Raw genomic sequence first — 19184 nt, 5'->3', positions numbered from 1 at the left:
ATGTTCATAAAATATGCTAATATGATATAAATATTGTAAGTGTAAATCTACACAAACAACCCAGTAAAATGGACCATAAACTGTAGGACTAAGGGAGTTGATTACACAGATTTCTCCACTAAGTAGGATGAAGTAAATTGAATAAAGCTATTTATAATTTTTCAATTTGCCCAGTAATTCCGTAGTATCTGTATTTGGAAGCCGCAGAATTCAGAGCTGGGCTAAAAAAAATCAATAATTTGCAGTCCACAAGATGGCGATGTCGGCAATGAATGAAGAATGAACGAACGAACGAATAAATAAATAAATACATAAATAAATAAATAAATAAATAAACCTCTACTCACATATGCCTCGTCCTTTAAAATGTATTCCCTCTCTCTATTGTTACAAACTTACATTTAGTCAGTCTATCATCAAGTTATGACTGATATGCCGAGATGGCTGTCTAAAGTTCTATTAGACTGGGTTCAAGAAGGTACTTCTTGCCTTATCTATGTAAATAGATGTTTTAGTTTGTTTCTATTACAGTTTCAAAATTTCCTAAAAAAAGATTTTTTGATAATTTTATATTAAACGTAGATAGTATACATAAAAAAATTAAAAAGTATATCTAAATATGTTGGATGTAATATTTTTAACTCTTATTTTTTAACCCAGAAGGATAAGCGGTTTAGATGACGTGCGCGCGTATTTATTGTTACTTAACTAACACTACTCGACAGAGTGAACACCAGTGTTTAATTTACATGACTTGAAAGGCACTCGACGTTTTTATTATTATTATTATGATTATTATTATTATTGTAAACCGGAACGCAGCAGAAGTGCCACACGGCCCGAAGGACTTTTATTTTGAAGAGTAGAGGCTGCTTAAAATTCATTCGCTCAACGGCTCGCTTGAAAAAAACGCTCCAACGTTTGCAGTTACAGACGAGGATCCCTGACTCGGGCTGCCAGCCGCTGCTGAACCTGACACTCTCCAGAAAGAGGCTGTCTCGCTCAATATTAGCTAACTTTATAACAGCCTAATGTCTTTCATCATGATGAAGAAAAAGAAATTCAAATTTAAAGTAGATTTCGAGTTGGAAGAACTGTCGTCTGTGCCATTTGTGAACGGTGTTTTGTTTTGTAAAGTCAGGCTGACGGATGGAGGCTTCACGGGGGAGTCATCAAGGTAAGAAGTCCAAAATCTGCTGTTTATTTCTTTGCCAAGTCCCTCATTAACGCTAATTAGAGGTAGTTGAAAAAGTTGCAGTTCTGAACATAGAAACTCACTACTTGACAGTATTGGCATTAATAGCTACTGAGTTGGAAACGGAAACTTGTAAATCTCAGACAGGCTTGTGCTATGGGGCTGACCACTTTCTCGTTTTCACTTTTCTAAAGAAATTAGTAGATCACCAGCGGAACGTAACACACACACACACACACACAGAATATAGAAAAGTCCTTAGTTAGTTAGTTCCTTAATCTTGCAGGCATTGTATGAATGGGCACTATAACCCCTTTGAACAGACAGTATATGCAAGGCACGAAACTGCAGCTTAGAGATTAATTCCATCGTTTTTCAAAAAACATTGTATAATACAATTGATGAGTTGTAAGCAACGTAATTTAGAGCTGTTTGACGTTAAACAGTTCGCTGTAAGTATGGAAAAATACTGACCCAGGTTTCTTTACAGTGATGGTGACAGAAACCAGGTGTCTCTACACAAACATAGCCTTTTATTTAAGATCCATGCATATATAACCCGTCAGATGTCCAGTTCCTATCACCACCTCTGTGAACAATTATGACTTGATACACTTCTCTAGAATATTGCAGTTCACAGCAACCCTATCTTAATAACTTTATAGTATCACCCAATTATTCAGCAATTTTAAAGAGTTGGTGGAGTTCCTCTTTAACTATTGCTGTGCAGTGCAGAGATACATACAGAGTTGTGCAAAAAAAAGTGTGAGCAAAATCATTCGTGTGAAAGTGGGCAACCTCAGAGCCTTTGTGAGTTTATATTGAAGAGCCCCAGAGTTTTTGCTTCATACCAAACTAACGTGATTGGCAAGCAATAAACTTTGCTCTTTCTAGTTCATAGGCACAATGACAGCAGTTGATATAGTGTTGTCATTTTAAGCCATTAATAGAAGAAATGATTAACGTTCGTGATCTCTTGTAAGCTCTGATTAATGAGGTAGAATCTTGAGCAGTTAAATCAATCAAGTGCCTAGTGGAAGTGTCCCAAACTGAGTAATAAACCTGAATGTCACCTAATCAGCTGAGTTCTGAGCCCATTCAGTTTCGTAGTTGAGGACCATCATCTGAGTGATTGGTTCTACAAAGAGTTCCTTTCTGTAAGTGAGAGGCCTCTATATTTTCGCACACACTCATAAGATGATGAACATGAGCTAATTTAAAAAGCTTTCACTTTTAAAGGGTCCACAAGGGTTCCTTGGAACAATGCTTAGAAGAACCAGTTTTGCATCTCTAAAGCACCTTTTATTGAGCGAATCCATTAAAGAACCATTTAGTGAACGGCTCTATGAGGAACTGAAAGTGGTTGTTCTGAGGCATTGCTCCAAACAACACTTTTCATAGCACCTTAGACAGAGAAACTCCAGTGGCATTCATTTTTTTACAGTTGGGCTCATTTTAAAAGTATGTGTGTGTGTGTTTTGTAACACACTGCATCACAGTTTCAAGTCATTATTTTCACATAGTACATCATTATTTCAAGTTACTAAGTCAAAACACTGCTGTCCGACAAAGGGAAGGAAAATAAACATAGGTCATTTTGTCTCCCCTACCTGGCTGGAATGGGACCCTATAGAATAGCTTAATCAGTTAATTGTAACAGTGTGCTGTTTTAAAATGTGCCATTTTGCGGCCTATCAAGAAAAAAAAACATTCTTAAGAATTGTCCTTAAGTTATGAAAACAGGCTTGCTTCTTAACAAAAGAATTGTAATTGAGCAGATATGACACCAGCTGACATCCTCTCCCTGTGGTTGGTAATAACGGAGCAACCAGTTAAAAAATAAATAAAGAAATAAAAATATGTGTAGATACAAATGGTACAGTAGCAGTAATGCATGCACATACTATGCATGTAATGAGTGGTTGCTATAGTTATGGTAAGGGTGGTAGCAGTAACTTAGTGATAATAGAGGAGTGAAGCTCGTAGTCTTATGTAACTGGGAAATGAAAGTTGAGGCGGTAGGTAATTCCCTGCAGAGCTATGCTAGTTTAAAACATGCTGCATGTGTTCCTGGCCAGTGAGGCTGAGAGATGTGTGATAACATCTATGAGTCAGTGGCAGTTGTGGGCAGAACCAACTACTATGAGCAAGCCAGTCCACGCCTGCCTCCTTTTCCATGGTGACCATGGGCATTTTCCAAATGTGCAAACATTCTGGCTGCCAGTGGTCTGCACTCTTGAGGGTCTGTGCTTCATCATCTGTGCCACATGGAGTTTTCGTCTGGGGTTTTTACGTTGACGATGGTTCGCTGTTACCAGATCAGCACTGCTTAGGCAAGTCTGAAAGATTGGCCATTATTTCTTGCAAGCAAAATGATCTTCCAGTAGAATCAGGACATTTCTCCTGATAAAATGGCTCAGAACAAGTTAAAATGTCTAGAAATAAATTGTCATACAATATTAAAACTCAAAACATTAGCAAATGTTATACACATTGACTAGCTTTAAGATGTTTTCACTCACCAATATTTTTACAGTGTAACAATGTTAAACATTTATTGCAGAAGCTCTTGTTGCAATGATGATTGAGATTACACAAGACATTACAATAGAACTGCATAATATGGACAGTGTTGCAGGACTGCAGTTGCTGTGTATTAGTATCGCAGTACATCCTCCAGTAATATTAAAAACATATTGGTGGAGCAATGATATTGGCTTGGTTACTTTTGTTGGACATGAATATCTTGATTTATAGGCAAACACCCAGAGAAACACTCACCTGAAACTGCGATTAATTAAGATGTTCACATATTTTCAAATTGCAGCCTTTTAGTATCAGTATCACAAAAGCCAAGACCGTGCCTATCCCAGCGGTCAATCGGGTGGAAGGCAGGATACACCCTGGACAGGTCGCCAGTCCTTCGCAGGGCAGACAGACAGACAGACACAGACAGTCACTCACACCCAGGGGCAATTTAGCATGTCCAACTGGCCTGACTGCATGTCTTTGGACTGTGGGAGGAAACCCGAGAACCCAGAGGAAACCCACGCAGACACGGGGAGAACATGCAAACTCCACACAGAGAGGACCCCGGTCACCCGGCCGGGGAATCGAACCCAGGTCCTCCTCGCTGTGAGGCGACCCACCGCGCCACCGCGGCAGGGAGCATACAAAAACAAAATGATTCCACTTTGTTCTTTCAATTTACAAACTAAGGGTTGCCTTGGTTTTATTTGATAATGGTTTGATAAAAATTGCAAAAATGTACAATATAATTTATCATTACTACATAACTTGCATTTAATTTACATAATCATTTTATTATGTTTTCAACTATACATTAGTAAAGGGCAGTAAAGCTGTATTTCACAAATATATGGATGTTTCAGTTGATATTTAATATATGATATTAAAATGATATTTGAATGATAAATAGCATTACTGAAGTTGTTCTATATTCAAAGTGTTTGCCATGGAGTTCTTTTCAGGCCGGGTGGCAGACGCAGCAAATCTACCAAAGTTGTTGTGCATATGTAGTGTCATCGAGGATGTGCATAAGTATTTGGACATCAACAAACATATTGTTATTTTGGCTGTCTACCAAAGTGTACTGGAGTAGAAATATAATAATGAATATGAGCTGAAAGTGTAGACTTTAGATTTAAATATAAATACCCTTAATTACTGTGTAGTAATTACAAACATTTTCATATATAACCCTTTCTCCCATTTTTAGTAATTTCTCCCGTGTAAAAGTAATTGGCTGCTCAACTGCTGCATGAAGCAGTGTGTTATTCCTTCATTATTACACTTACAAGTAAGCAGATGAAAGGTTTGAAAGTTGATTTCAATTGTAGCATTTGCAGTTGGAGCCTGTTATTGTTAACTCTTAACATTCATGTCATTGCCAGTGAAGCAGGCCACTGTGGTGCTGAAAAATCACAACAAACCCACCAGATAGCAAAAACATTAGGTGTGGCCAAATCAATTATTTAGTGCCTTCTTAAAAAGAGGACTAAGTAATGAAGGAACTGCTCATGATCCAAAGTGTGCCACCTCATCTGTCAAATGTGCTGGAGGTAGTGTTACGGCATGGGAATGTATGGCTCTCAGTGGAACTGGTTTCCTTGTATTTATTATGTGACTTCTGATAGAAGCAACAGGATGAATTCTGAACCGGGCTATATTATGAGCTCAGATTCAGCCACATGTTTCAAAACTCACTGGATGGCACTTCATAGTGCTGGTGGGCAATGACCTGAAACATACAGCAAAAGCAACTTGTGACTTTTTAAAGCAAAGTAGTGTAATGTTCTGCAATGCCAAGTCAGTCACCTGACCTCAACACAATTGAGTGTATTTCACTTAGAAAAAGAAGAACTGAAGGTTAAATGGCCAGGAACAAGCAGGAACTAAACGTGACTGCTGTAGAGGTCTGGCAGAGTATCACCAGGAAAGAAGCTCAGCGTTTAGTGTAGTATGTCGGGAGAGAAATTATAACCAAGCATTAAGAATGATGATGTAATTTATAATTAGGTTAGTTTGAAAATTACTTTTGAGTCTAAAAATGCAGGGCTGTATGTGAAAATTTGATGCCAGCAAAATGTTCCAAAAATTTTGGGGGAAAAAAGCATCCCAGAGAGGCTTTTAGAAGTAATGATGAGGAGGGGTTCACCACTCTGTGAAAGATGCTCAAATAATGCAACAATTCATGAATAACATTTCTCAACATAAAATAGCAGAGAACCTTTGCTTTTCATTATCTACAGTATGTAAGATAATGTAATGCAATGTAAGATAATAAGTAAGATTCTGCAATTTCCCTCTGGGATCAATAAAGGATTCTGATTCTGATTCTGGTTCTAATATCATTAAAAGATTCAGAGAATCTGTAGAAATCTCTGCATGTAAGGGACAAGGCCATAAATCATTATTTGCTGGCCATGTTCTTTGGGCCTTCATATGGTACTACATTAAAAAAAGGGATGATTCTGTAGTGGAAGTCTGTGCGTGGGTTCAGGAATACTTCTGAAAAACACTTTCTGTGAAACCAGTTTGGTGCTACATCCTCAAATGCCAATTAAAAGACAAAACCATTTATAAACAGCATCCAGGAATGCTCCCACCTTCTCTGGGCCCAAGTTCATTAAAAATGAACTGAGGAGAAGTGTAAAAGTGTTCTGTGGTCCAAATCAACATTTGAAATTCTTTTTTGGAAATCACAGACACTGTGCCCTCCAGATTAAAGACCACTCAGCTTGTTGTCAGTGCACAGTTCTAAAGCCAGTATTCATGATGGCATAGGGATGCCTTAGTGCACATGGCATGGGTGACTGGCACATTTGTGAAGGCCCCATTAATGCTGAATGATATATACATGTTTTGGCAACATATGCTGCCATCCAGACAAGGTCTTTTTCAAGGCCTTAATTATTTCAGTAAGACAATGTCAAAACACATTCTGTATGTATTACAACAGCATTGCTCCATATTAAAAGAGTCCGGGCACTGCCAGATGACAGTCCAGACCTGTCATTCACTGATAACATTTTGCATATTATAAAATGAAAAATACAACAACATGCCTTTGTCCCAATTTTTTTGGAACACTTTGTTGGGCAAAAAAAATAAATAAATAAAATTTCTCAGTTTCAACATTTGATATGTTGTCTTTGTAGTATTTTCCTTTAAAAATATGGTTTACATGATTTGCATATCATTGCATTCTGTTTTTATTTACATTTTTCTCAGCACCCCATTTTTGAAAGTGGGGTGGTAGAACCTGTAGTGCTACATCTAAAAATACTGTATTAATGATAATAAAAACATCTACAACTACAGTTTTTAATTCAGTGTTTTACAAACTGTGCTGCACTAAATCCACTCAACCCCCTAAATGACCAGGATCTGTCGACAGGCCCAAACACATTTCTATAACTTAAGAATAGCTCAACCCATTTGCATTGAAGTCCCTGTTCTTACTGAATAATAAGTATGTAAGAAGATTGGGATTTTAAGGGGGGATTAATTATGCTCTCTTCATAATCAGACAGTATTCAAGTACTGATAATATCCACAACATGCTCAGAAAATGCTGTGACAATTATTATGATATAGATAAAATATGAGATTGCGCAGCATGTTATGCATTTATTGCTTCTATTGTTTCATTGCTTCTTTTCTAGGGAGCCGGTTCTAGCAAACTGTGTGCGGTGGAGGAAGAGGTTCTCCTTCTTGTGTAAGATGAGTGCAAATGCTGGAACTGGAGTTTTGGACCCGTGTGTGTGCAGAGTGTCGGTGAGAAAGGTAAGAAAGTAAAGGTAGAATTTCTTCTGATAAGGTGCAGAATGAATTGCTGTTATTTAAGGATAATTTCTAACGACTTCCATGCAGCTGACTTAAAGTTTTGGTCAGAGCAAATCTAAAATACGTTTGTGAGTAACATATTCTTTGGCTGTTGATCTTTGCAGCCCATAAAATATATTTGATATATTCTTGTATGACTGCTGTAATGTTATAAATAGATCTGCAGACTGGATATGCATACTTTTATCTGTGGATTGCTTTCGTCAGTGTTTTATGTTTTTTTTCTTTGTCATTTAAGGAGCTTAAAGGTGGCAAGACGTTTGCGAAGGTAATGTGACTTTACATGTAATGCTAATAATGGTAAAACAATAAGCTTTCTTTGGGGTACGTGCCCTGCATGTACCACTCCACTATGTATAGATTACAATAAATGTGTTTTATTCCAAAATCCTATCGTAAACTATTGTAAAACAATGTCTCAGACATCAGGCACAATTTTTGGGACAATTTCATGTCTGTTCCAACGTTTCGTGAGGTGGATTTCAGAGGCATTCAATGCTTTCAACATTTAATTTTTTCAGTGACTCTGTACGTTTCTCTTGAATGGAGCCTTTCACATCAAACCACTCTGAATTAGTTTGTTTGCATTTTAATTATAGAATTCTGGCAGCTTTTGAAAAATATGGGTGTAATTCTCCTATAAAGTACATGCATATAACAGGACGATGTGATGCTGTGAAAGCCTATAATTAAGGTTAATCAGACAAGCAGTCTGTCTGTAGCAGCGGCACAAGATTAACAGTGTACTCCACAGAGGAGACAACGTGCTGTTACACTGCAGTGATCTCTGCAGTGAGTATACAGAAATATACAGAAAAATACATAAATGGTGCTGGCAGTATGTGGAAGTGGAAGCAATTTTGGGCTGCTGCACAAAATAGTTGCAGTTTTGCCTACTTATGTCGAGTTTTCTGTTTGTTTAAAATAAATGTTTATCATGTGTGGTTTGGATAAGCTTTTGTTGTAGTCATCATTCACAAAAGTGTAATGTTCATGTGTTAGTTTGTTATATTTATTTGGGTCTGTGTGTGTCACAGCTTGGCTTTACAGATCTGAATCTGGCTGAGTTCGCTGGTTCAGGCAGCACAACGCGGCGCTGCTTGCTAGAGGGCTACGACACCAAGCACATGCGCCAGGACAACTCCATACTCAAAGTATACACTCTCTCCCCTGCCTCTGCATGTCCAGAGTTGTGCTGTGGGCAAGAGGGATTTGTGAATCATAAAGTGAAGCCCTAACTATGTAGTAACTAGAGGATGGATAGAAGATGTCACTTTTCTATGACCATTTTCTAACCTCTCTTTACCTTCAGAATTAGAGTTGTTACTGTGCCATTAAAATTTATATATGTAAATTAGCTCTGTTCTGACAGTCTGCCATTTATTGTGCCTCTTTCAGAAAGCAGCCCAGGCTACAACACTCCGTAAACATCAGCATGAATGGACAGAGCTAAACTACTATAGGCTGAAAAGGCCCATATATGTTTTCCTGACATCACAGAATCAGCAAACTCGAAATTGACCGTTTTTGCAAATGCCATAAATGTAAACTTTAGAGCAGTGTTGCAGGGGAAATAAAAACCTGTATCTTTTAATGCATCTCTATGATTGAGCTTTTTAAAGTATTATATTTTAAATGGCCTGTATCATGGGAAAACTTTTTTGGGAATAATGTAGTTTGATGTTATGTAAACACTGTTAAAGTTTAAAATTGTACTGTTCGCTCCCTGTATGTGCAGCCTATATGGAAACTATGCTGTAAAATCAGCCCACATTGTTTCTGTGATGTCACAAATACCATCACGTTGTCATAAGTCTACCTATTCAGCATACAACAGTTTAGCACCATCCCTTCCTCTTAAATTATAAATAGTGGTTCAGCCTGGACTGCTTTTTAAGTGATATAGGGTACAATACAGGTCAGCCAATAAGAACAGAGCTCATTTACATATAAGTCTTAAGGGTACAGTAACAAATAAAACATGCTGCTCAAATAGGCATAAATCTGTTTATTACAATGAGGAATTATTAACTAGAGATCAAAATGGGAACTGTGGGTTGATGCCAATATCTGATATTTTTTACATATATATTTGCCAACACAGAATCCACCAGGATTAGTATTACAGAGAAATATACCACTTATTTGTAGAGATTTACAAATGCAGGAAAAAGAATTTCAGAATTCAGACATTTCATGTATAAGCATAACGTTCTGCTCTTCCAGGGGATTTTTTAAGCAATTGTCTGCTCATACTTATGATTCAGGTGTAATTTTTTGTCCTTAATAATGATTCTAATAAATAACAGGCCCTTTGTCTCTGTTTTTGTTTCAAAAGGTGATTATCAGCATGCAGCTGATGTCAGGTGATCCCTGCTTTAAAACGTAAGATTTTCTCTTAGTTCATAATAGATAGCAATAGTAAATTGTGCTGCAGCAGGCAATGGATTGCGTGTGTGCAAACGTGTGGCAGGTTTTCTGCAGCACCTCGTAGTTTCATGACATGGTTTGTGTCTGACCGCAGTGTCTGAGGGCTTACAGGAAGTCTGGTTCGTTTACTTCCTGCCATCTCTGATACAGTGTTTATCAAAGGGACTGGAGCTGGAGAGCTTCAAACGCATTTTGATCTCTGTCTCTGTTTAATCAACTGTGCTTTGATTACTTGATTGTTAGGGCAGTGTGCTCAGTATGTTTACTTGAATTACTTCTTAAGTATACTTATATGTGTCATTGTTATCTTTAAGTATGATGTGTTTGGCTACTTTTGTGGTGCCGGACAGTCTGACTGGCTTATTCAATTGTGAAATAGTAGCATAGTCTGCACCAGATTATGAGACACTATTAACAACTGTGCCTTACAAGTACAAATACATACACTACCAGTCAGAAGCTTGAAGTCACTTGTCATATAATAACTGTTATTCAGTAATATGTATACTGTTGACTGAAATGTTAAAAACTAGACACCAAAAATGTAAACCAATGGATTATTCACAATTAAAAGTAAATTGTTTACCATAGTAAGTTTAAAAATAGCAAATGCAGTTTTTCAACATCAAGATTAAGTCTAGTTTTGATATCTATACTGTCAGTCGACTACTATTAAACTGAATTTAGAGTATTTTACTAACAATGAGAAGTTAGGACATGCAGTCATTTAATGTGATTTCTTGTCACAAAATGGCTATTTGATCAGGCAAATGTGGCCACTGCTTTTTGAATATGAAGCATTCTGGATATTAAGTTTATTGTAAGAAGCCATACAGCTTTCTTGATTTTTAATAGAAGTAATACATCATCAAGACCATTTAACTTATTGCATTCAAGGGTTTGTCCCAAGATGACATTGATGATGTTGTTTGGATGCACCTTTGTATTAATTTAAACTAATGATCTGTTTTGCTGTTAAAGTCATCTTCTTTTTTTAATGACCCCTTTAGGCCTGTATCCACAGCAAGGACCGTTGGCATCCCTGGCGAATCTGAGAGTCTGGATGAGGACAGAAGAGCCGAAGAAACATCAAAATCAGCTCATGGTATGATGCATGATGTAGCAACATGGTAAACTCACAAAAAGAGTTATATTTGATTAGTATGACTACAACACTCCTACAGTATGAAATAAATAACAACAAACACTTTTACTCCAAACTGACATTGTTCTTAAAACCATAGAGCACAAAGTGAATCATTCACTCTCACTCTGTAATGACTATGCAAAATATCTAATATCCAAAACTATCCTTTTTGTTGTTGTAATTCTTTTTTGTGACTTGCATAATGAGTGCTAGTTATGTGAATGAAGTTTTTAAAATGTGATTTCTGTATTCTGTAGAGAATTCAGGAAAGAACCGTTCTGGCACTGTTCTTGAGGACCTCTGTGGACGTGGTCACTCTAGAACCTCCAGCTATGCCAGCCAGCAGTCAAAACTATCAGGTTTGAAATATGCTATTCATAATAGCTGTAATGACGATGACAGATTATGGCCCTAGGCTTAGTATAATTTGTACTATTTAGATTTATCTGTCAGGCTTGCAGCATAGTATTTAATGTAAAGTATTTAGTACACTACTAGTAATAAAGTACTATTGCAGTAACTCATCATGCACCTTGTATATTATGTAGTGCCAAGTTTAAAGAGCATTTTCATTCTGTCAGAGATTCTCAGGAGAGTATGAGGCAACACCATAGCCCAAAATCAACACCATAGCCCAAATTATAACTCGAATGGCTCTGTAAAATTTGTTTTACTAAAGCTGCTCTTTACTTTGTTATTCCTGCAAGCAGTAGTTTTTGTTCCCTGTGACAGAAATGTCACAGCCATTCTTTGATGTGTTACATGTAGCTAAGAGCTTATACTCAAAATCATATAATTCACAAATTTCTCAGACAACCAGTGGAATTAAATAGGCCTTTTCCAGTTTCATACAGTTCTATATGTCCTTAAGTTCAGCAATCATCATTGTAATATTTGTTATTTTGTATGTGTTTTGAAGAAGAATCAGACTTAATGAAACAAACAGACATAGATAACACTCTTCAGTAACCTTAAGTGGTTTTCGATTTATATTCATTATATTCTATATATGGCTGATTCACTAGGTTACAGCACAAGTCACTCATGCTCCTCTAGCTTGACGGAGCTCTCTCACCGGCGGAATGTGTCAGTGGGCAGTGCCTCAATTGGGGTGGGCAGCCTACCAGAGGTCAACAATGACAGAGAGCCCATCCTTTCACATCCCACTTCCTCTGCAGCCAGCGATCCCCAGCATCTCAATTTACCTTGCACCAGCAACGACAGAGCCTACAGGTACAGGAGTGTGTGTTGTTGCTCAAAAATATACTCTGTTTGCATTTGGAGTTATTTCTTTATGTATACACTTCTTCACTTAGTGACATTTATTAAGATTGTGGGGTTTTGTGTCTCAGGCACTTAGTAAAACAAGATTCAATGGAATCCCAGTTGAAAAGAATGGACACTACCAGAGTAGATGCAGATGACATTGTAGAGAAAATCTTACAGAGCCAAGATTTCAGCCACAGTATACTGGACTCCAGTGCTGAAGGTATGTACACACCAGTGGTGGGTAGAGTAATTTAAAGCCAAGCACAAATAAAGGTGTTGGTACTTCTGTGAAATAAGGATGTGTTCCAACTGATTTTGATAATGTGTCCATAACATTTCATTAATGGATTTCCAGAAAAAAACAAGGCCAAAAAAAAGAATTTTGCCTGATTTTGATGCTGTGGCTTAGCTTCTTAAATTATATAACTGGTATTGCAAAAAGCAACATCAGCACCACACAAAGGAACACATTTCAAAACAGATTTTTTACAAAAATAGCTGAAGGAAATCGGCAGGTTTCATGATGGATGAGTAATAGAACAGAGACGGCCTGATTGACTAAAGCTACAGCTACTCAGTACATGGAGACTGATCATCTTCAGGTTTTTTATTCAGAGTAGACAATGTGCCAACATGTTAAATAACATCACCCTAGGCTATTTAGCCATAAAAGCCACACTGTCTGACATATCCTTAACAACGTGTTTTTGCAGTGCTCCCATGTTTAAGTGTAACATAACATAGTTACTCACAGATATGAACAAAACTTTCCCATTTTACCGTCCTGTCAAAACATAAAATTGCCATTTCGCTGAGTTGGTAGTCTGTATAATTTTTCCATCTTCTGAATATTATTTTCCCATATGTTAAACTCAGCAAATAACCAAATGCCAAACATGTGATTTGACTGGGAGTGTTTTGCCTACAACTGTAGATCACATTTATCCAATGACAAAAAAATATATCAGCTGACAGAAATATACAGAAAAAGTTATGTAGAGAAAGAGTCAAAGGAATGACATTTTGATCAATTTTCAAATTGAACAAGACCAAAGCCATTCAGTTAATGTGTCAAGATTAGATAAGGCCCTGTCAGGAACATGTAATAAAAGAGACGGGGGTGCTTTTTCCCCCAGTATACATTAATACTACACCAGGATATGTCTACTTTTACTGATGTGAAGGTTTGGTTTAGTATTTCCTCCCACAGATGTTGGAAGTATCTGTGGTACTGTGGCTTACTCAGAATAACACTGTTACCGTGGTTACTCCTCTACCAAAAACAAATAGATGAAGCACATGCACGCACATGTGTACACACACGCACATACACACTTGAGGTCATTGCAGAACGGTGCCTTGGTGTACTTGCCATAGTTACAGGCACAGACAAACCAGTGCTACTGAAAACCCTCACAAATGTAAGAACTACCGCTGTAAGAAACTAACACTGTAATGCAGCCTCTGAAATGTTTACTCACCCTTACTTGTTTTAAATGACTTAGCCAGGTTCAGATAATAGACATTAGACTAAAGATGCCACATTTTTAATTGGGATCATGACTCTGCCACCCGGTTGAAGTGTTTTCCTGTTTTTTTGTGAGACATTTGACAGTGAATGACATCACACCATTCAATACAGTGATACAGGTTTACTGTTACATTCTTAGACAGGCTTTCACACTTTCTGGTGAAACTTTTTCATATGATGAAACTTTCATGCAACTAGTTGCATGTTGTGAGTTGCATGCAATATAACTTCTTTGCAACTTGACAGTTACACCAAGCAGAAATAATTTAAAAACATCAAAAAAGTGGCACACAACACATTCAGTTTTTCCACTAGTTAGCTAAATTAATAGCTTACTTTTTATTCACTGTGTTGTTGTTGCATGTGAAATGATCTAGAACATATATTTCTTTACCTATCTTTTATCTAACTATTTATCTCATTGTCTATTTATAGTTCTTTATTACATATTTGGCTTTATTATTCTGGTTGTGTGCTAAGCCTTTGAAAATTAATGTTTAAGTACCCATTTTGGTTGTACTCGCACTAGACGTTCATCAAAGGCCTGTATCTGCAATAATTTTTATCATCTTGATCCCCAGAGTTAGCTGCAACCCTAACTCTGATAACAGCAGATTAATAAAGAAGGACTTAGCCATTTAAACAGCTTTTAGCATTAGCAGAAATTACAGAAATGTTAGCTTGAGGAATGTTAGCTTCAAGAATTAGCTTTAAACGTTTGTTGGTTGTCTTGGCTCAGAAAGAAACTACCAAACTTACACAAAATCGATCAGGAGAATCTCCTTTTCAACCCTCCAATAAACCAGCTTCTGTTTTATTAGAATTTTCATTGATTTGGTGAAATCAGTTGTTGGAATTTAAATCATTGTGTGTGATCACATGGTCTGCATTTCAATTTGTTTTTTTAAGAAACTTTTTCTTGAAATTGAGATGGTCGCAGCTCTGACTTGCAAATGAGGACAAATTACGTTATGCAACTCCAGTGAAATTCAGTTTAATATAAGTTTCAAACAGCTGAAGTTGCACGAAAGTTTTACTTACATACTGTATATTTCTTAGAGATAAACATTTTAAATTATTTTTTGTGGAATATAAAAATAAAGTAAACTTCAAAGCAAAATTTAGCTCCCGGGGTGCATTAAATGAGATATTATACCTGTTTTGGTCATTTTGATATGTAGCTAAGCAATGCTAAAATATTGACCAACTAAATTATTTTAAAGATTTGTTATATTTTAAAGACTTATTATGTTAAAGACTTACACATTCAGTCCTGGCTACTAGGTTTTAGGTTGCAGTAGTGGTAGAGTATTGACAGAGCAGGGCAAATGACACAGCTGTATAGCCTACATGTCAGACCACAGCTCTGAGCAATGCCCGTTAAACGGAAAGGCCTGCTTTGGTCACAGCTGCAGACGCACACGCAGATAACCCCACTTATTTATAGGTGGTCTAGTTAATTAACAGTTTGTCTGTGCTTGACTTCTTTGTACAGCTGCTTTGGAAATTTTTATCGGACATTAGTACTTATTTAAACATCACTAAAAATCAACGCCAGGATGTTTAGAACTATATGGTTTGCAGTTTCATCACTTTGCAAATCCAGAGACCACCCATTCATTTAGTTAATTTTCTAACTAGTTTTTAATGGTTCAATATCAGAAATTGAGCAGAAAACACATTTAACAGACAATTACACAGAAGCCTCCAAAACCAAATATAATGCCAAATGTTTTATTTAGTATATCCACTCTTTGCCTATATCACAGCTTCTATTATTTTTAGGAGACTTGCTTTGAGTTTTTCAAAGAAATCTGCAGTGGTTGGTTTTCTGCTTCTCATAATCAAAGTACAAATTTAGACAAAACCTCTGATATGTGTCCTATATCCAGTTTCTAGTACTAAGGTTAGGCTTAAGACCAGGGTGAGGTTTAGGTTTTTGAGTGAAAATTCAGGTAAATGTAGTAGATGATTTGGAGAATGTAAGTTAAATGCAAGATAAGCATCTCTGAAGCATTTACAGTGGACTGTCCAAATACCTATGTTTTCTTTGGCCTTACAACAGCCTGCTTGACTTTATTTTCAAACATATGTTTTACTACATTTTCTACTTTATGCCAAATGTATTGTAAAACGTCTCAGGAGTCAGGCAACATGTTCATAATTCTTTAGTGTAATAACTTTCTGTGATGTTGTTTTTAGAGGCAGTACACACATCAGTTGTTTGGTTCCTGTCACCACCACTGTGAACAAACTCTATTTTCCCATGAGTAACAGGTTTTATGTCAGCCCTCTCTGACTCTGAATATATCTTAATTTAATTACGCAGAAATTGGAAGTAGTTTTGTACTTTGACATGAGAAATTTTTTCTGAGAGGTACTTTTACTTCTATTTGAGTCATTATTTCACTGAAGTACCAGCAATTTTAGGCTACTTATATCTCTTCAGACTGACCTCTAATGTAACAAATAAAGTACCATTTTTTTATCTATAGTCCTTTATTTATGAAGATGTCCATTAGACCTTTTGTGGACATGTGTCTTTGCGGAATGTGCTTGTGTTAAAGATCATCTGAATGTGTATGTGTTTTACAGAGGAAGGTCTGCGGCTGTTTGTCGGCCCCGGCGGCAGCACAGCGTTGGGCACACAACACACCAGGTGTGTATTCATATGCGACTCTTTCACCAAGGTCACTGTGGCAACTGGTGTCTTTCCATGTCATTGCACCTGTTTGATTATGGTTGGTAGTGTTTGTATGGGGTCAGCTGTAGCTGATTACAGTGAATTTATGGCACAGATATCTTATGAAAACATTATGTGTACTAGGTCATTGATGGGTGTGTGCTGATAAAGCTTGTTGATCTGTCACTCCCTCTCTCCCTCCCTCTCTCTCTTTCTTTCTCTCTCAGGGTTGGCGCTGGTACCTTTGAGCAGGTGATTATTAAGCGCTAGGCAGAATCTGAGCTGGACCCAGATGAGGCAGTGTCCTGTTTAGGAAGAGAGTGATGGGGAAAGTGGCAGAAGTTGTTTAACTTACCCAATACAGGCAGCCACTACACAACACTGAAAACAAATCCAGTGAAGCACTGCTCCCTCTAGTGGTCAACACGTTTTGGCCCACTGTTGACAAGCTCTAAGAGTGCTGCTGATCTGCAGGAATATGTTTTAGATAATCCACCGTTTCCAGATGTCAGGAATTTAGCTTGGCCAATAAAAAAATGTTATGATGGTATGGTATTCCTACACAAAAAAGAAAAACTTTTTATTCTTAAATGTAAGAATTTAACATAACATGAACATCATTTTTTAAAATTAGTATTCATAGCATTTCACTTCACGTCAATTCTCTGATATCAAGTGGATTAAAACCTAAAACAGCTTTCCAACCTTTACAGCTGGTCTGTAATATAGTTCAGATGGATTTAAAATAGTTTAATTTGATTTGCAAGTTTGATGGCAACAGTAAGGAGAAAGGATGTTACTGTTTGACATTTTTATAAAGGCTTTGTTTATGCTCTTTATCTTTTATGTGCAGTTCTACATTATGTCCTTGTTTTAATTTACACTCTTTCTGCTAGTTTTCACAGCCTGTTTGACAAACGGTTTCATTGTTTTGTTGAATCTGAAATGATAAAAGCAATGAATGGGCCTTATTCGCCAACTGTTCTTAAGAAAAAAATTCTTAAAACTCATGCAGTTTTCTTGACAATTCTGACATTCACCAGTGTTTTCTTATGTGGGATTTGTTCTTGAGTAAGAACAGAATCTGCACACACTCAAGCACAAAGGTGTGAACAAATCAAATTAGAAATTAAAGCTTGGGCACAACCATGTTCTTTAGAACCAGGAAGGGGCAATAAAAATATTTTCAACGTTTTTCATATCAGTATTAGCAATGCATCCATCCATCCATCCATTTTCTAAGCCGCTTCTCCGTCAGGGTCGCGGGGGGATGCTGGAGCCTATCCCAGCAGTCATCGGGCGGAAGGCATATTAGCAATACAGATCGATTTATTTACAGTAGCATTTATTATATCCCTAAAACCAATTTTTCTGTCTTATTACCAAACAGTCTTCAGAACTGATTATTCAGGGGGTTGAACAACCCAGTTATAATTACTGGGAGGGTTGTCTCACCTGGAAATACTGTATATTATTTGCTGTCACAGCTGCTCATGTAATTTTCTAAGAAAATTTGCAACATCATGATACCTAAAGAACTTTTCATGATACACAGTATGTTTGGTGAGATGAAACCGAAAAGGGCTGCTACAGTGTTACAGTGAATTCACTTAAACTTTACTAAAATATGCCCTGTGATGGACTGGCGGTCTGTCCAGGATTTTCTGCCTTCTGCCTAATGAGCACTGGGATAGGCTCCAGCAAGTCCTGCACCCCAGAAAGATAAATGGCTTAGATTGTGTGTGTGTGTGTGTGTGTGTTTGTGTGTGTGTGTGTGTGTGTGTGTGTGTGTGTGTGTGTGTGTGTGTGTGTGTGTGTTTGTGTACTAAAATGCTCTCTTTGTATTAAAATATGCAGTTGGTCAGTGGTTTTACTAACAGTATTCACAATGTGAAGTGAACTTTACAAAAGACAATACCTTTCAGGTATTTAACCTCCAATCAAAATGACCCTTGTGTTCTCAGCGAAATGTAAAAAAGCAAAAGCTTTTAAAGTAAATGGGCTTTCAGTTTTTCAAATAAATCTGCATGTTCAGTCTTAGAAGTTGGTTGTATTTTCTGCTTACCACAATCCAAGTGATCCCAAACGTATTTCAGTAATAAGTTCTTGCTAGCTTCACATCCTTTCAGACCCATAGCATTGAGTTGTCTTCTCAAAGTAGAAGGATGAATAGAAACACATTTTGATAAAGATTTTAAGATGGATAGGAAGATGAAAGGTGATGGGGCTTTGGTGGTCTACTAGGTCTTGCACGCTTACACAAGTCCCATTTCCTGTTTATTTTAATAATAAAATGACCAGTTTTGACTCTCGTTTTTCCACTTCTTTTCCTTTATCTTTTCTGTATGCACGTGGATTTTCTTATATCTACTCTCCTCAGACATATCTCCTGGAAAATATATAATGTGTACTTTATTGCTGTTACAACAAGGAATCTGAGACCACTCCTCAATACAGAAGTTCTGTGTGTTAAATTTTACTTCAATTAATTAATCGATTTAGTTTCTCATATCAGTCTTCTATAGTTGTTTATTTAAAAGCACTCTGGAGCTTGTAATAC

The 19184-nt window shown here is 37.0% G+C and overlaps 1 protein-coding gene across 1 annotated transcript; it reads left to right on the top strand.

The window, feature by feature from the left end:
* The first annotated feature begins 943 nt into the window (after positions 1-943).
* On the top strand, positions 944-18931 carry fam102ba (family with sequence similarity 102 member Ba). The gene is made up of 11 exons (XM_017723247.2): positions 944-1177; positions 7384-7504; positions 7803-7832; positions 8602-8718; positions 9903-9949; positions 11005-11099; positions 11399-11500; positions 12167-12374; positions 12494-12630; positions 16537-16600; positions 16852-18931. Exons 1-11 carry the CDS (start codon positions 1032-1034, stop codon positions 16892-16894), a joined length of 1110 nt encoding a protein of 369 aa, XP_017578736.1. The 5' UTR covers positions 944-1031; the 3' UTR covers positions 16895-18931.
* Positions 18932-19184: the final 253 nt, after the last annotated feature.

This window comes from Pygocentrus nattereri, chromosome 19 (assembly GCF_015220715.1).
Source record: "Pygocentrus nattereri isolate fPygNat1 chromosome 19, fPygNat1.pri, whole genome shotgun sequence".
Classification (NCBI taxonomy): Eukaryota; Metazoa; Chordata; class Actinopteri; order Characiformes; family Serrasalmidae; genus Pygocentrus; species Pygocentrus nattereri.
This window is presented reverse-complemented; position numbering and strand designations above follow the sequence as displayed.